Source organism: Plodia interpunctella, chromosome Z (genome assembly GCF_027563975.2).
Source record: "Plodia interpunctella isolate USDA-ARS_2022_Savannah chromosome Z, ilPloInte3.2, whole genome shotgun sequence".
Lineage (NCBI taxonomy): Eukaryota > Metazoa > Arthropoda > Insecta > Lepidoptera > Pyralidae > Plodia > Plodia interpunctella.
Genome location: NC_071324.2, coordinates 8,103,183 through 8,120,408, shown reverse-complemented (window position 1 = coordinate 8,120,408; position 17,226 = coordinate 8,103,183). Strand labels below are relative to the sequence as shown.

The 17,226-nt window shown below is 34.6% G+C and overlaps 1 protein-coding gene across 3 annotated transcripts in view; it reads left to right on the top strand.

Annotated features, from left to right (window-relative positions):
* Positions 1–6,865: 6,865 nt before the first annotated feature.
* Positions 6,866–17,226, top strand: part of LOC128683039 (neuronal PAS domain-containing protein 2-like) — a 35,424-nt gene continuing 25,063 nt past the window's right edge. The window contains exons 1-2 of one of the 3 annotated variants that reach the window (XM_053768215.2): positions 6,866–7,012; positions 8,568–8,743. In XM_053768215.2, the coding sequence (XP_053624190.1) occupies positions 8,577–8,743 (167 nt within the window). In that variant the 5' untranslated portion in view covers positions 6,866–7,012; positions 8,568–8,576. Of the gene's footprint in view, positions 7,013–8,567; positions 8,744–11,672; positions 12,081–17,226 lie in introns of those variants that run through there. The other 2 variants (XR_008406248.2, XM_053768214.2) reach the window with 2 other exon arrangements.

Here is a 17,226-nt window from a genome sequence, read left to right as displayed (position 1 = left end):
AACAGTATGATGTTCCTATGCAAAAAATACAGTTACTTATTTTAAAAACAATAGACACTCAATCTACTTTTTAATTATTTGTATGGACGGAAGATGATTTATTGTACACAACAGATTTTGATTTTTTTTATTGACGTTGTAATAATTTCATTCATGCTTGGACATTACCGGGAATGATAAAATTTAATGATTCTCTCCTTGTTCTCAGTTCAATCAAATATTATAAGAACAATTGTTGACGACTGGTAGGTAGTGATTAGCAGTACTGAGGAACGGAATGACGTAACTACCTTTTGTTCGTCGAGGTGAGGAATTATCATAAAAATGATAATTGCAAAAATGTTATTCGCAGCTTGATGATCGGCTTGTTGCATGGTTTGAAAAGTGCAGCCTTGCCCGCCTTCAGACCAGATCAAGGTGAGTATGTGTTTGAAAATAGTCCCTTCGTCACGCAGCCACCAGCTGGATGGTGCTTCTATTGGTTTTAATTAAACCACAGTTAATAGAAAATAGAATTATCCTAAAACGCGTACGTGAGTAAATCATCAATATAGTTTGAAAACCATTGACTAATTTATTAGGGCGAGGTTCTCGCTCAAAAGTCAAGTCAGGCACGTAGATTCTGGTGCACATTCAGGCGAAGGTCTCACGGAGACGCTTGAGTGTCGCCCTCGCTCAAGTGCGTCGCTGGAGATGTGCTTCGAGATCGTGACACGTCGCTGCTGAATGAGCTAGTCGGACTGGTCGGTGAATCTCCAAGATTTCAATCATAATGCCGGCTAAACCCGGGCGTATCCAGATGAGAGAGAATTATTCGTCATAATCCCATTTGTTTCTGTGTTCAGTAAACTATTTATTCACCTGTTTAATTGGCTGTAGCTATCTGATCTTATACTGTCACTTACTTCAATGGAATCAAGTTAAAATTAAAAAATGAATGTAATAAGTAAGTAGCTGTCCTTGTAAAATGACTATAAGTAATTACTTAATTTATTATACTAAGTCTGTTTTTGCACGGTTCACGGTCGTACATATAATATTACTCACAGTGTAACCACATACAACGAGTGGAGCCATAAATGTTAATAAGTTATACATAATGTTGCGGATGCAAAGTAGATCAGAACACGAGACATTGTTTAGGTAGGTAACTAAACATTTGAATAATTGACAAATCTTGATAAATAAATCACGATTTTTTTTACTCCCACCGTTCATAAATTTGCACTTTTAATGCCAATGTGACAGGTACCTATTTTACTTAGTTCTACACAGTTCCAGAAGTATATATTTCCATTTTAATTATATACATGCGAAAATCTATCTGTTGTCTCTTCCGCTTTCACGACTAAACTGCTGGACTGAGTTTTATGCATGTCTTCTTCATAGTCGTATTCCTCATGGCTGAGGGTCGTGGTCATTACGTGGATGAAACACACCTTATCCATTTCATGCACAAGTTAATAATAATCAACCAGTGTGCAGGTTTCCTCACAATGTTTATCTTCACCGGAAGTAAGTGGTGGTCGATAAAAACTCATGTGGCACGAGTAGGATTCGAACCATCGCTTCTGCATGTAGAGGAAGATAAAAAATCTAGAGATGTGGTGTTGGAGGAAGACGCCCGGCGTATTGTGAAGAGTTCCGCACCTATATCCCAATTCATATTCCAAGAACATGGTATCAAAAAGCGTCTATTGACTATAGTTCAGATGCACATACTGCAGTACTTCAGCCATGACTCGACCCGAAAACAACTCAATAGAGCGGCTGGTGGTACAAGGAAATACTGAGGGATAACATAAACGACTGTCGTAGAAATCATGCAATCATGAGAATTCTGATCAAAACCTATTGTCGCAGGAAAGGCCTAAGCCCTCATAGTTTCTTGAATGTATAATCAGTTTTGTATTGATGTTAGTTATGTACAAAGGAGGTCAATTAGTAATACAAATCTAGATTAAGTACCCAATACAAAGAATAATTGATGGTAATTATACGAACGATGATGGATGCAAGGATTTATCGATAGGCCATTAGATTCATCCCATCGTTTTATGTTGGACATAATAATTAGACTAACTTCAGAAGAAAAATTAAATAGTCACTGAAGAGATGTTTTATCTCTCTCATCTGAGAGATTTACGTTTTATCATCCGCCACAAATCGTCGTGCCCATGGTCAACTTTTCTTCTAATTTGAAGCAATATTAAAAGTGGTCCACATAATAAATGCGTGGGCCTCCACGCAGATATTATGCTTTTAACTCTTTGTCAATATAAGTAGTAAATAAAAATCACTTTTAATATGTGCACGATTAATGTTCATTAGAGAACAGTCAATCGCTCTTACAAATTTCCTAGCATGGAACCTTATGAGACGGAAATAGGCATGTGAAAGCCTGTGAAATTAGTAGTGGTTTTGGTTAGATTGATGTTCTGTTGAGTTATTATATTAGTATTTAGTTTACAGATAATTTAAACAATTATTAAATAGGGATAAAATTAGTAGAGCTTAATCTGAAAAATGTAAACGATAGCTCTATTTTTGAACAAGTTTGCGAACGTTTAAAAATCCGTTAAAAATGTCATTTTATCATGGTTACTTATAGATTTACCAGTACGAAGAGCATTATATCACCTAAACTACCAAATTACCTAATCCAAGTCCGCGCCGTAGTCAGCTTATGATAACTAATCTATATAATCAGTATGATAAACTGCTTCATTCCAATTAAACATAATTGTGGGAAATATGCAATTAATTGTCTAATTCATAAAGGTACGTAGCTAATTTATATTCCTATGTTTTCCCTTTAGATCTGTCATCACCTTCTAGAAATATTATATGGTTTTTTAATATATTAATAGCCTATTTGACTTAATGAAACAAGTGATTAAAAACCGGTCAACTACGAGTTAAACTCGCGTGAACTCGCGTTATCCTGATAACGTAAAATATATAGAATTCTTATAAGTTTTCCTGTAATCTCCAAACAACTCTATTTGGCATTTTTTTTTATTATTTTAGGCTTAGTAGTTTCTAAAATCACTAGCGCCAACTATATCCAATCGTTCTGCAAAAATGTCATGTTATGTCATCCTGAGTTAGATGGACACAAATATAAGATGATTAACGATGTCAAACACAAATTCATATTTGTGTTACGATATTTGAATTAAGTGCTCATGCACGTACCTAATTCAAATATCGGTTCGGGCTGGGTATCGAATATATAGAGCCTTTAACCTATTCGACACGTACTTTTTGCTAGACATGAAAATTTTCCAACCGCAGTAAGTTACCGTAGCAGCGTGAAATATGGCGTATCATGACCGTGCAAATTAGGTAGGTAGGCAACTCAAAACAAACGACCATCGCGGAACAAAAACCAACATTAAATCTGGTTGACCGGCGATGACTCATTCGGTCTAATTTGGTTCCCAACCACATGCCGTGTGTTTATTTTGATAGTTCCGTTTCATCAAACTTGCATTTCTTTTTGGTTTAGTCTATACCTACTCGACGTCATCCACTCTGTTGTGCTCATATCAAACCTAAACCAATTGCACAAATGGAATTAATGGACGGCCACAGGCTAGTCTAATAAAAATCCAAAATGACTGTAACCGAAGTATGGATGATAAGTATGGATGATAAGTATGTAAGTATGGATGATAAGTATGGATGATAAGTATGGATTAATTGCCATAATTTTCCATACTTCCATATCCATAGGTATTATATATAGAAGTCAACTCGACTCGACTAAACCACTGGGCCGATTTTGATGAAATTTGGATTAATGGTTCGGAATCAAACATGGGCTAGGAGGATTTTTGGCAACAAATGGCTAATATTATATAAGGGCGGTTGAATGAGTTCTGGGTCCAAAGCGCTCGCTTTTTAATTCCAAATTGTACCTGGTACCCAACCGATCCTTAACCGATATCTTAGATCACAAAAGATTATCTGGTTATTTAATCATTCAAAGCCGTAACTAATTGCAGAAACCACATTATGGAAATGATTCTAAGTCTGAATGATCAATCAAATGTGTCCAGGAACGAGAGGTGCCAGTCTGTGAAGCCGGCTATTCATTATCAGCGACCTCAGACAGATGTGTAGTGTAGTTTCTGATGAGTATTTTTTTACCGCAAGGTAAAACCAGCAATGTATGTCGAAAGTTCAACAGTTCGGCAAATTGTTTGCGGGTAGTGTATAGCCTGCACGACTGCTGGCCTTCGCCAAGGTGCAGGGGCTTCAGACCGTGCACTCTGGCGCAATCTGGCATTGGTGTCGACATTTCAGGAAATGTTTACCGCCGGCCTTCAGCGGAAAATCCGCAAATCAAGACTAGGTTGAGCCTTTTGGTCAAATTTTGGTAAACAAAATGACCATAATGCTAGGAACTCGTAGTATTTTTGTCAACAAATAACAATAATGTTTATGGATGGGTTGTACCATCAAATTTAACGTTGACTTACGAGCGCGCCGCTGATGTTTAGACAAAATGACGTAGATAGGTACTTTGCAATTTTTTGCGCAAGGTAAAATTTACGCCATTGTTAGAATCTAGAAAAGGCGTTCTGGATCGAAGGATATTTTTGTCTCCATATAACATGAGAGTTCGTTTTTTTTCACTAAACAGATTCTTTATGTAAGAATAGTAGTAAATCAAAGGATATATTATTAAGTTATTAATACTTTTTCATATACCTATATTTAACTAATTTAATAAACCTCTTTATAGAACAATTAAAAATATGGTTATTGTTCACGAACTCATTACAGTTTGCGTGAACAAACGGTTTATTTGTTATCTGCAATTCGGACCTTCACCGCTTTAGGAAGGAAGTCGGATCAAAGATATTGCGCCGGTAGTATTAAACAACCACGATTCGTGTCGGTTTACTGCTCTCGTAACTTTGATTTTTAATGTTTTTCTCGTTTCGTGGTTTTATACTACATAAATACTTAATTACACTCAACCATTTGGATGCATTTAAAACTCTCCCACGTCTTCGCTTGTTCCCGGTGTCGTTATGGCCGCGAAAACGGAGGTCACCCTGAAATAAGCTTGAAAATTCTAAGATTCGGCTATGTTTTTACAATATACCACCTGCCTTATTTCGACCCACTTTCGAATGGTAATTGTTGACTATCCTCTGCAGTAAATTTTTGCCATATATGTTTGTTACTCTTTCACGCAAAATCTACTGGATTGTTATGAAATTAGATACCTATATAGGTTGAAAATAATCTGGAATACTTTTTATCCCGATATTCCCACGGGAGCGAAGCCCTGGGGCGCAGCTAGTAGTAAATATATCCCAATCAAGTGCTCATATTTAGTGGCTTTAAGTATAATCTGTTTACACATTATTTGGATCGGACTATGAGAATATGTGATTTCTCTTTGTGTCATGAATTGTACCCCGTGATTGTACCAATATGAAAAAAAAATTCTCGTCGTCTGACCTCTCGGACAAGGTAGACTGACTAAGTATCACAGTACTACCAGTTTAGTACAGTACGACTATGGGAATGACACGGGTCTTTGAGTGCGTTTCTTGATTCCAGGACACATCTATCACAACACGTCAGGCCAGATTAAGGAAAACGGCAGCGATTTATGACCGTCTCGTTTCGTCGTAGACGTAATTCAAAGTTGACAATGTACAACTGGTATGGACTTAACATACTATACCAGTCAACAATTACATCCAACAAAGATAACAAGCTGGTGCCACGAAGTACATCTAAAAAAAGAATGAATGAAATTTACTCATGTTACCTATCAATAGAAAAATATGTGCACTTACCATTTCAGATTTATATTTAACTGGTCTAATTAATTTTTACCTACTTTTCAGTCACAAAGCCAACTGCTTTGTGACTGAAAAGTAGGTAAAAATCTTTGGTGACAATCACTAGTGAAGAATAACTTATTTAAGATTTTAAGTACAAATACCTTTAAATTGATAAATCAGGTATAATTGGCTGATTGTATAAATTAATTACACAACAACGAATTAATAAGATAATGTTGAAAATGAATGAAGCTACAGTCTGTGAGCCATCATCGGGGCTTATTGAACTGGTTACATTGCTGGTTCTTCCTTGTGTTGTGCAGGTTGTGTACTGCTCTACAGCAGTTCACCGAACTTTGGAGGATTTTGTATAACATTGCTAGCTTTTCATTGCAGTAAATAAAACCTTATACAAAACTTATACAAATTACGCAATGTTCACGCATTCACATCGGCATGTTCGTTCGGCTGGCATTGCATGTGTTTGGTTGTAGTGTTGAAAGATACAAGTCTCGGCAGTGTTGTGAGTACTTAGCGCTATCTATTGACATGGTGCTGTACTAAAAAGTAATCGCATCATTTGTCTAAAAAGCGTTGTATACCAGCTCCAAACTATGCGCGAACTGTTCGCCACACTTTACAGAATTCGCTATACATTGCTGCTTTTTCATTGCGTTGAAATAAAAGCACTCAACACACTACGCAATGTACATGTTAGTAACTATTTGGTTACAGATTAAGTAGATGGGAGAATGTAATAAAGACGTGTAAAATAAAAATTGTATTTCGACAAGTGCCCCTTTGTGCAAGTGGCGAGGTTCAGACGAACGCCCCGCTCGACTAGTATTATTATTATTAGCGCTATCTATCGAGATGATTACGAACTATCATTCAAATGTTTGCGAGCATATGCTTCAATTAATAATTTTAAATTACTATGAATGCAGAAGATGGTGCTATAAAATTTCCTACGTTCTTCGTGCTGTATACATACTTACTTATAGCTAAGTATATTTTTGTGATTTTGGTTAAACACAATACGTTAAACGTACCTACGTAACATTATTGAGAGTATGTTTTAAAATAATTACACAATACTAATAATAATGATAAAGTAGCAAATTGCACAGTGGAGTATGTGTACATAGTACAATTAATCAAGAAAGTTACGTTATTGATAAATTCGTCCCTAGTTATGGGTAAGTGATAGAATAAATTAAATTAACTTAAGCATTTCACCTAAATATATGTTACTTAGAAATAATGTTTCCAAACTTAGGAAAGAAGATTGTTATAAAGAAAAGGAGGTGCACTGCAAACTTAAAGATAATACTTATTTATTTGGGTGCATGTTTGGGGTGAATGAACCCTGCGTATCCTAAAATGCGGGTTTATGGGGCGAGCCGGGTGCGCGGTGCACTCCGTTGCCATGGCTCCCGAACGGGATCGTGATTCGGGAAAAAATATTTTAGATAAATATATTCGGATGTATTCCTATTTTCTGTGTAGACGTATGTATTTACTTGCATTTTTATTTTATAATTGTTATGGTTAGGTATAGCGACAGATATAAAAATATAAAATCACGTATAGCAATTTACATAAAATAAGTGTTCAATGTTAATTAATTTAACGAGTATGATGCTTTATATGCTGCCTACATCCGGCCATAACGTTTAAAAAAATCGATAAGATTTCTTTTTATACTACCTATTGATTTTTTTCCATGGTAAAATGTTGACAGTCCATCGTCCTATATCGAGTTGTTTGTTTTAATGCCAGTCCTACACTATCGTAAAAACAGATCGCCGAACTTGACCGATACCTACATTGCTGATTTTTCACTGCAGTAAATAAAAGCACTCAACTCTGCAATGTCCGTGCATTCGCGTCGGCATTAGTCTGAGTTTACCGACACTGTGGAGCCGGCATAATATTTAATTTTCTATGTACTACTCTTATTAACTCTGATTAATTATGTATTAGTTTACTTTTATTTTTGCAATTTTTACAAATATTTATAGGTAGTACGTATGGTGAAATAAAATAATTATGTGACATTTAAGTATGTATTGAATAAAAATAGATACTTCTACCAAAAGTAGAAAATATATGAAGCGGAAATTGACGTCTTACGAACGAATTTAAAAAATGACGTCAGGTAGGTAGGTATAAAAATTACAAATCGCTGCCGAATGATTAGTGTCGTGTTTTATAACTTATTCGTAAAAATAAAATTTTAAATTTGTACAAGCTACGAACTTTGTTTTCTATTAAAACATATATTTGGTAATCGTATGTATTGCTATTTTAGCTAAGTACACTTCACTTTAAAGTAGCATGCTATCAGATCCAACTCCTCTTTACTTCCATGCGTGCTCCTTTACGCTCTTATTAAACAATAAAAAATCTTATAATAAGAAAGAGCACGAGAATTTCTATGCCAGCTCCACACTATCAACGAACGCCGTATGAATACTAGGTACAGTAAAAATCCAGCAATTCGGCGAACTTTTCCCGTTGTCGTGGATCCAGCATTATATATTAGATGGAATAATATTTACAGATATTTGTTTTCGTTGTTTTAAGTTTTGACACTGACGTGCATTACCGTACGTCGAAACTTCTTACAATTTCCACTTTGTTCGTTGTTAATCCGTCAACGTGACAGAGTTCAATTTAACGATGTGGAATGGCTCTTACGAGTACTCGTAGATATAGACTGATAGGTCTGAAAAGCTTGTCAATTTTCAGTGTCATGACATGGCCGAAGCCACAAGCCGGGCTGGGGTTATCCGGCGCACCCGCGACTTCGTGCCGGCGACGTCGCTCGCACCCTCTTCGCCTGACGACGCGGAGTCCAGGGTCGCACCGTCTCCCATCTCCACTGCTTCTGGCGACGATGACTCTCCTACCACATCCATCTCTAGGTATTTAACTATTTCCGTCCATCACATTGTCTACATACCGACTAACACACTATCACCAAACTCAAATGCCGACGCGAATAAAGGAACATTGCATAGGTACTTTGTATGAGATAGGTATTTCGTATTTTTTATTTACCGCAAGGAAAAACTAAAACTAGCAAAGTATGCCGAATACGCCAAAGATTGGCGAACAGTTTGCCGATAGTGTAAAGACGACATTCTACTTCTATCTCGTTTCCTATCTTCGCATTAAAGGTTACCTATAAACTCTTTTTACATCTCTCATATCCGATAAGTAGGTCCTTATTAGGTACCTATTATTTAGGATCGTAAAAATCTCAAGTCATGTAAATAATTTAAAGGTAGGTATATAACAAATAGGTACGTATTTAAAATAAATAATATTCAATGTAATAAAATATTATACAATGAAGGTATGGGAGAAATTTATAGAAAAGAGGTTAGAGAATGAAACGGTTTACGGTACGACAACTAGTTGAGAAATGCAGAAATGCACTTAAAAACCTGCACTTGGCATTTATTGACCTCAAAAAGACCTTCGATAGGGTACTTAGAGAAGTATTGTGTTGGGCTATGAAGCGAAAAGGAGTGCCAGTTCAGCACATCCAGTTCGTTCGCGCAATGTACCAAAATCCTGTCACGACGGTAAAATCTGTCGCCGGAGTAACAGAGGCGTTTGGTGTCACTGTTGGCCAGCATATGTTGGCCGGCTGGGATCTGCTTTAAGCTCATACCTCTTCTTGTTAGTCATGGATGCTTTGACATCGGCACTACAAGTAGAGACTCCCTGGTGTATGTTATTTGCAGATGATATCATACAGCAAGGTTTGGAATCTGTTGGCTTGAAAATCAGCGGAACCAAAACAGAGTATCTGTTCTGTGATTTTGACGGTAATTCCAATACAGTAGCTCTCACTATTGATAGTAGCCTACCTGTTTGCTCAGATTTCAAGTATTTAGGCTCGTTACTCCATAGTGACGGAGAAGTGGATAAGGAGGTAAAGCGACGAATCAACTCAGGATGGCAGAAGTGAAGAGAAAGTTACCGGCACTATATGCGACCCAAAGTTGTCGATAAAGTTGAAGGGTAAGATTTATAACGCTGTTGTGAGACCTGTAATTATGTATGAATCGGAATGTTGGGCTACCAAAGTGCAGGACGAAAAGAGACTTCACTCTACCGAAATGCGGGTTTACAAGAATGGACAGGGTAAGGAATATATATATCAGAAGAAGTTTGAAAGTTGCGCCTATAAATGATAAAATTATAGGTAATAGACTCGGTTGAGATAATAGAATCAATTACTGAAAGCTTTGAGTAGGAAGGAACACGGGTATAAAGGACGAGGAAGGCCTAGGAAGAGATGGATGTTTTTGTCAGGGAGGATATGAGGTTGCTGGGGGCGGATCCAAATATAGAGAAATGTGGACGGAACAAACTAAGGCCAATGATGATGAAAATATTATCATACTCACACACATTTCATAATTATTCTTAAAGAAAAAAAGATTTATATGTTTCCCATAAAATAATATTAATAAATATTTAATTCAGGATTTGTTTCCTAAAAAAAAGTTAATTTAGTAATATAACATTTTAAAGGTATTCATTTAGTAACATTGTTCTTAAAACTATTATTAATGGACAGAATACATATTATTTAATACTAGCTTTTGCCCTCGGCTTCACCCACGTTGTTTGACAAGGATATGTTTTGATGGCATATGTATTACTTGTAAGATACATTGTGTTTTCATGCGATGGCCAAGTCGATCTATTTATTTTAAACCTAAAATATTTTTAATATTGATAATAACTTAACACAGAAGGTCCCTTAAGTAGGGACTAAATAAATTAATCGACTTGGTAACATGGATCTCAACATTTTACGGTAGGAAAAAATGAACTGCGAGACTTTTTTACAGTATGTTTTTGATGGCATATCTATTTATTAGAATCTCTACAGATTATCTATACTTACTTATATTCTGAGTCTATATCTTTTCTATATTCTGATATTCAACTTATAATCATAATTTAGGTATTTATTATAAAATCGCTATACACAGTACTAACAGTTACCAGTTTTCCTACGACATACATACAGTAGCCCGCTCAACAAACTCTAAGCTAAATTTATTTTCATCTCCATGCAACTTTGTAGAGAAATGATGTTTAACTTTATTTAATTAAACTACGAGTCACCTTCAGTCGAGTCAGCCAACGTGGGGTCGCGTTTTCCTAGTCAATATGTTTCTCAAGGGTCATAAGTATGCTCATATAGTTACTAACATTGCTGAAGCTATCAATCATAATATTCCTATATAGTTGAGGTCGTATTTTCTTGCTTTTAGTTTATAAATGCATTGTCCTCCGAGTAGCTACTTAATGCAATTTATACGTAAAAGAAAATTGATTATCTACGCTTCGACGAAATACGCAATTGTGCTCAAAGTTGGACGTCAGGTGCATTATGACGAGATTTTTTTTGTATAACAAAGTTGCCAATAATCAGTCCACACTATCTTCAGTGGGTGGGTGAGTGCATTTAAAAATTATAAACAAACTACTCTTCTTCTTCACGTATAGGTGCAGTTTCATAGTCTATTACTCTACTGTCGAATGAAAGGTAAACCTTGCATGCATTCTTCTCGTATTACTTACTGTACAGCTAAGTTACTTCGCGATATTTATTATTATGCACTTGCATAAATAATGTAAACAAGCTAGAAAAGGGCATCTGTTTACATATCAAGTCGCTCTTATTTATAACAAGGGTTTCAAAATGCAACGAAAATTGCAAAATAGAGTTGTAAAATTTGATCCCTGCGTTCATACCGCGCAAGTGAGATTTTATGTTATGGTCTCAGTTTCACAGAATGTGAGCGGAGACTGCCCTTTATCAGTGGCCGGCTAACGACGTACATTGCATCGTGAGATAAAGGATTTGCAGTTTGTTTATGCGTTGCACGGGTGTCGCGCGCGGGCGGGACGTCAGTGCGCGCGCGATGCGTCCGCAGCAGCACGCGTGCAACGTCCGAGCTGCGCATTTAAACACTTCTGTCCATGAGTTATGGCTAACTGGTCGGTCATGGAGCGCGAGTGGACCCCCAACCAGTACGATCCGTACCAGTACGGATACAACTTCTACTACGAGGAAAAACAACCCGAGCAGTACCAGCCGCCCCCGCCGCAAGCGCAGAACTATGGCTCTCCTCCGTCGCCAGGCCTGACTCTTGTGCTCGCCTCTCCTGAACTGGCTTCATCACAAGAACTCCAACTGCAGTATGTCAATACGGTCGCTCCTCCTAAAACGTATGTATTATTTTATGTGAACAATACGCGTTATTTAAAAAAATATGCAGTTGATAATAAACTAGTAAGAATACATAATGAGTGGTAACTCGATGCGAATTACGGTCATAAAGCCGGCACCCACGTGTTTTCTCGCCTATCGTCATTTTGACAAGCACAAGTGTGATGAACTGAATTGTCTTGACAAGTGCATGTCGGGAAAGCTGGTCATTCCAAGATATACAGTATAATATATAGTAAGAGTATACGAGTGCCACGCGACAGTTCTATTACCAAATCAATTACGTTTTATTATGTACATATAATGTGACCTAAATGTTTTGCAATTTGAATTATTGCCACATTAACATGTAATGAATATGGTATTAAAATTTTAAGGCATTCCGTTCGTAGGTGTTCCGTTACTAAATGTTTTATGACATGTCATAAGACTTATTGTTGCAACTGTACTAAATACTGACTAACTAAATGATTTTTATCAATCAAAATACATACCTATGTATAGAATAGTAATTATTAAAATCTTTTTATTCTCAAGAGTAAATAAAGACTGATCACCATAAGCCTACAATAAAAGTTTGATGGCATTGTAAGCTCATAAATAAGCTATCTCTTGGAGAGATCTCTCACGAGTAACTACAAAGTATTGCTACTGCGACTGACAATCAATGTGGTCACCTTTTATGTTAGGGAAGGATTCCTAAATTCCTCTGACTTCACGTGCATGTGCATCACACATACCTATAATCTAGATTGATAACTAAACCATCGATCATGTTTACCGACGATGTTTACTTAACTATAATGTAGGTACTTGCTGACGCTCGCGACTTCGTTCGTGTGTAGTCTATGATGTCCTTATACATATATAGGTACGAAAGTGAGAATGTTGGTGACTTAAGCCAAACCAGCTAGACGGATTTTATCAAAGATTTGTGTATGGGTAGAAAAAATTATCGAAATTTCGGTGTAAAATCTTATCTGTTTGTATTTAAAAGCATATTTATAATCTATACCGGCTTCATAGCTATAAATTACAACAAAAAAAGTTTAATTAACCAGTAGTTTCGGAAATAAGCGTGAACATAAAGACAAAGAAAAACAAAACACACCTAAACAGACAGACATTCTTTTTTTAGTTCTTACTCTAAGTATTACTGTTCCTTTTGATCTTGATATTATTAATTGAATATACAACAAATACCGAACTATTTACCTACCAAGGATACAAATATAATACAATTTCCTGGCTCAAAGCTTGTATATTGCAGAATCGTCATTACATCAATAAGTAAATTAACTTAAATTTTAGGTTCAAAAATCACGTTTCTGAAGTAAAAAATATATGTCTCACTTAGCGCAGATACCTTCCTTCTCGTATGTTTTTATAAAAAATCAAATTCAATTCTAATTAGGATCTTCGCATCCAATTTTAATAAAACTTCTAAAATATGAACCTGACATTGTATATTTAAAGAAGTATGCATTAATACAAATGTAACTAAAATTAAACTGTATACTAAAATTGTAACTAATTATTTGTATATTAAAAATAAGAGAATTATACCTATGTAATACATAAATTAGGTGATTGTGTTTTTATTCCAAAAGTACCTTGATACTTTGTGAATTAAAAAATAACGTGAACATATACAGTTACTTTCATAGCCATATGGATAGTATTTTTGCTACTTTCTCAAATGATTGATGTCTACTAATAATAATAGATACATTTTTTGGGTTTATTGAATCAAATGGTCATAATTAATTTGTAAGTTTTAGTAAGGTAAGTTTAATTTAGATAGTTTTAATTTTAAATACAAATGAAAAAAATCATCATGTTTATATTTATTGTACAAAATATGGTCGATCAAACATGGTTAATTAAATAAAAGGAAAATCACGAATATCTTAGACGAATTAAGTAAATATTCAAATTTACCCGGGTAAAAACCTTTGCTAATACTTCATCCCTGACCCATTCACCGAATTAGGTTATTTCATATAACTATTACGAATTTACTATTTATTATATGTATTATATAATGCCTTGTTTGCTTTTGTTTGAATAATATTTCCGTGCAACCTATGGTTAATGGTATCACGTTACATACAAAAGAAGTGATTTTTACTGCATAGTGAGGTAGGTCTGCCGAGTTCCAGATTTAGGCGAGATGACCTATGTACAATCGTACATACTATGTCACGTAGCAGCGTGTTATTTTCAGAATGATGACGAAGCAAATACAACGTGGGTGTCCCTTTTATAATTTTGTTTGTACAGCTAGTTCACTATTCGTAAGTTGTAGTAACAACCTCTCAGAATATACAGATGCAACTTGTATCAAAGTGTATTTAAGTTATACCTAGTAAGAAGTCGGTCACTCGCCATTACAAAAAGAGAATATCTTAAAATATTTTGCGATCTCAATGATTTTTAGTATGTTACAGAATGTATATTATAATAGAGTCATTTCTGTGTTTATTTTATTTTGCAATAGGTTAAAATTTGTGGATGAAGTATTTTTGCTACAAGATGTAATTATTTAATTAAAAAGATATCATAAGTTGTTCATTACTTTGTCATGATTACTGTAGAATGCAAGCACTTGTTATATTAATAGTTGTTAATAGTGGCAATTAGCGACAAAAATTACAATACAATAGAGGCGCAATCATTGTGCTTTCAATGCTAATTTGACAAGCGTTAATAAATGTTATAATGTGAGAAATCAGTCATAAACTATGTATTATATTTATCTCTTACTATCTCATCTATTTTATAACGAACTGAAAAGTAGTGGAAAACATGCGGATAAACTTTTTTACACAATTACCTACTGATGTGTAATGAAAAGTTATTACAGATAACGATGAAACTTGATAATCACGGGGTATAATTAAGTACATAGAAATATTTACTACTTTTTATCTATTTCAACAAGTTGAATTTCCTTCGAACTCTGTAAAAAACTCTGTACATTTTTAAAACTATTTTTAAACTACGGTCTAAAATATTGTGTTGTTGGAGGACAGTGATCATTATGCATATCATTATCATTATATTAAATCTCCATTATTATCATTATATTAAATCTAAGCATTTAGTATTTACCTACTCAGTTTCAATCAAGGATACTTTCTAAAAATTACAACGTGAAATTTTATGGCTACTCTTTTAATCAAAAAATACAAATTATATGAATCGGTAATACTTACATGTCGAAGAAACAAAGTATATGTGGTAAATATATTAACGTGACCTAATACTTTTTTAAAGCGGATGCACAAATTATTTAGTTTTATAAAAGCATGAAAATCGTTTACGTGGAAATTAGTCAGCCAAATATTTATTTCAAAGTAACCATTAAGTATACATCCATAGGTATATAATATATTTTTTTAGTACACACCTAATATTTTTTGAAGAATTTGAGTAATCGATCAAGGTGAAAAAAAAATTACGTTCTTTTAAACTTAATTACAATCAAGAAAAATATGAGCTTGTGAAAAAATATTTCCAAAACTTTGTATCACTTAATTCAATACAGACGAGCCTAAGTAAAACTTTTCCACTCCTACCATACTTTATTTCATAAGCTTAATTTTAAAATGTAATTTTGTTGTAGTAACATTATAAAAGGAGTATAATATTTTGTTTCAATGGTATATTTTGAACAAATGATATAGCGAACTTGTTGCACGAGTAAGCCAATAAAGTATCATTACATAAAGATACTTGTGACAAACCTTAATCAATTATGATGATTTTCATTTTTGAACCAATAATATATAGGTAGAATAAAAGTCGGAAAAGTGATTTTGTTCGTAGAAACATAATGTACAAAATAGATCAATGAAAAACTTAGAAATAATAAATTAGTAAACACAAATGTTTTCTGAAGCTAATATGAGGCTTCCCACTCCTACTAATAATATTAACGTAAAAAATTAAATTTTTTGCAATATCTATTGAACTAATTTAATAGACTTGGCTGAGTTTCAATAAATTATAATTACAGTAAAATGCCTCAACTTCCGTGAAAATATTGAGGAGTTCCTTCATCTGGAGCTGTTCCTGGATGCACCTTCAAGTCATGCTTAGCATAATAATGCATTGTCATCCAAACTGAATGTGTGTAAAAAATTCACATCAATTGTTTTAAGATATCTGCTTTAAACTTGAGTTGGAAAATTCCATCCGAGACAGGGATGTCCCTATGTCTAGCGAAAAACGAAAATGAAATCTTGTAAAATCAATATTATCGGTAAAGTTTATTTAAATCGTATTCATAAAACTATCATCAGGGTAATAATCAATTATTGACGTGCACACGTTCAACAAAATAATACTTTTTTACATGTGACTTGGCCACGAAAAACGAAGTGCATTAGCGGGAGCAGATATTTTTAGTCTTGGCAAGAGCTGCACTACGAATGCAGCAATGGGGCCGCACAACCGCCTTCAGATTATATACTTGCACTTTTTATGGGAATGCGTCTCGTTAAAATGAATTGTCAGTTCTACTAAGTCACAAAGCAATATCAATTTTTTTTCTTCTTTATCTAGGAAACTGTCCTTTTAAATTTTTGGCCAGCAATAAAAACTTTAAAAACCATCATAGGAAAGTAGTTTATTCGTAATAACAATAACAAATTTTTATTCCAAAATATATTTCTTGCAATATTTAGGTATGTGTGATGACACTTATGTAGAACTAGATTTTGTCTGCGGCTTCGCCCGTGTGAATTTTTTACGGGAAGAAATATTTATCCGGTTTGAAAGATACTTTATGTCCTTCTCTATAAGTACTTCAAACTACAACTACATGTATGAACAATTTCAATGACATTGATCCAATAGGTAGAGCATGAAGAGGTAACAAATAAACTTACTTTATATTTACAATATTAGATAGGATCTAGGAGTTCTGGTAGTTCTGGTGGTACATTGTTTGCTCGCTACCGAAGCACAATACAACCGAGTATAGTACGTTAGAATACTAACCTTCTAATTATTGAGATAAGATTCCAGGATAGACGCAATCTCAGGTGATCTTAGCAAGTGCAAACAAGACACAAATATTGGACACCAAAAAAAACTAAACTTACAATGCAACTGCATTACTAAGAATTTATTTAAAAG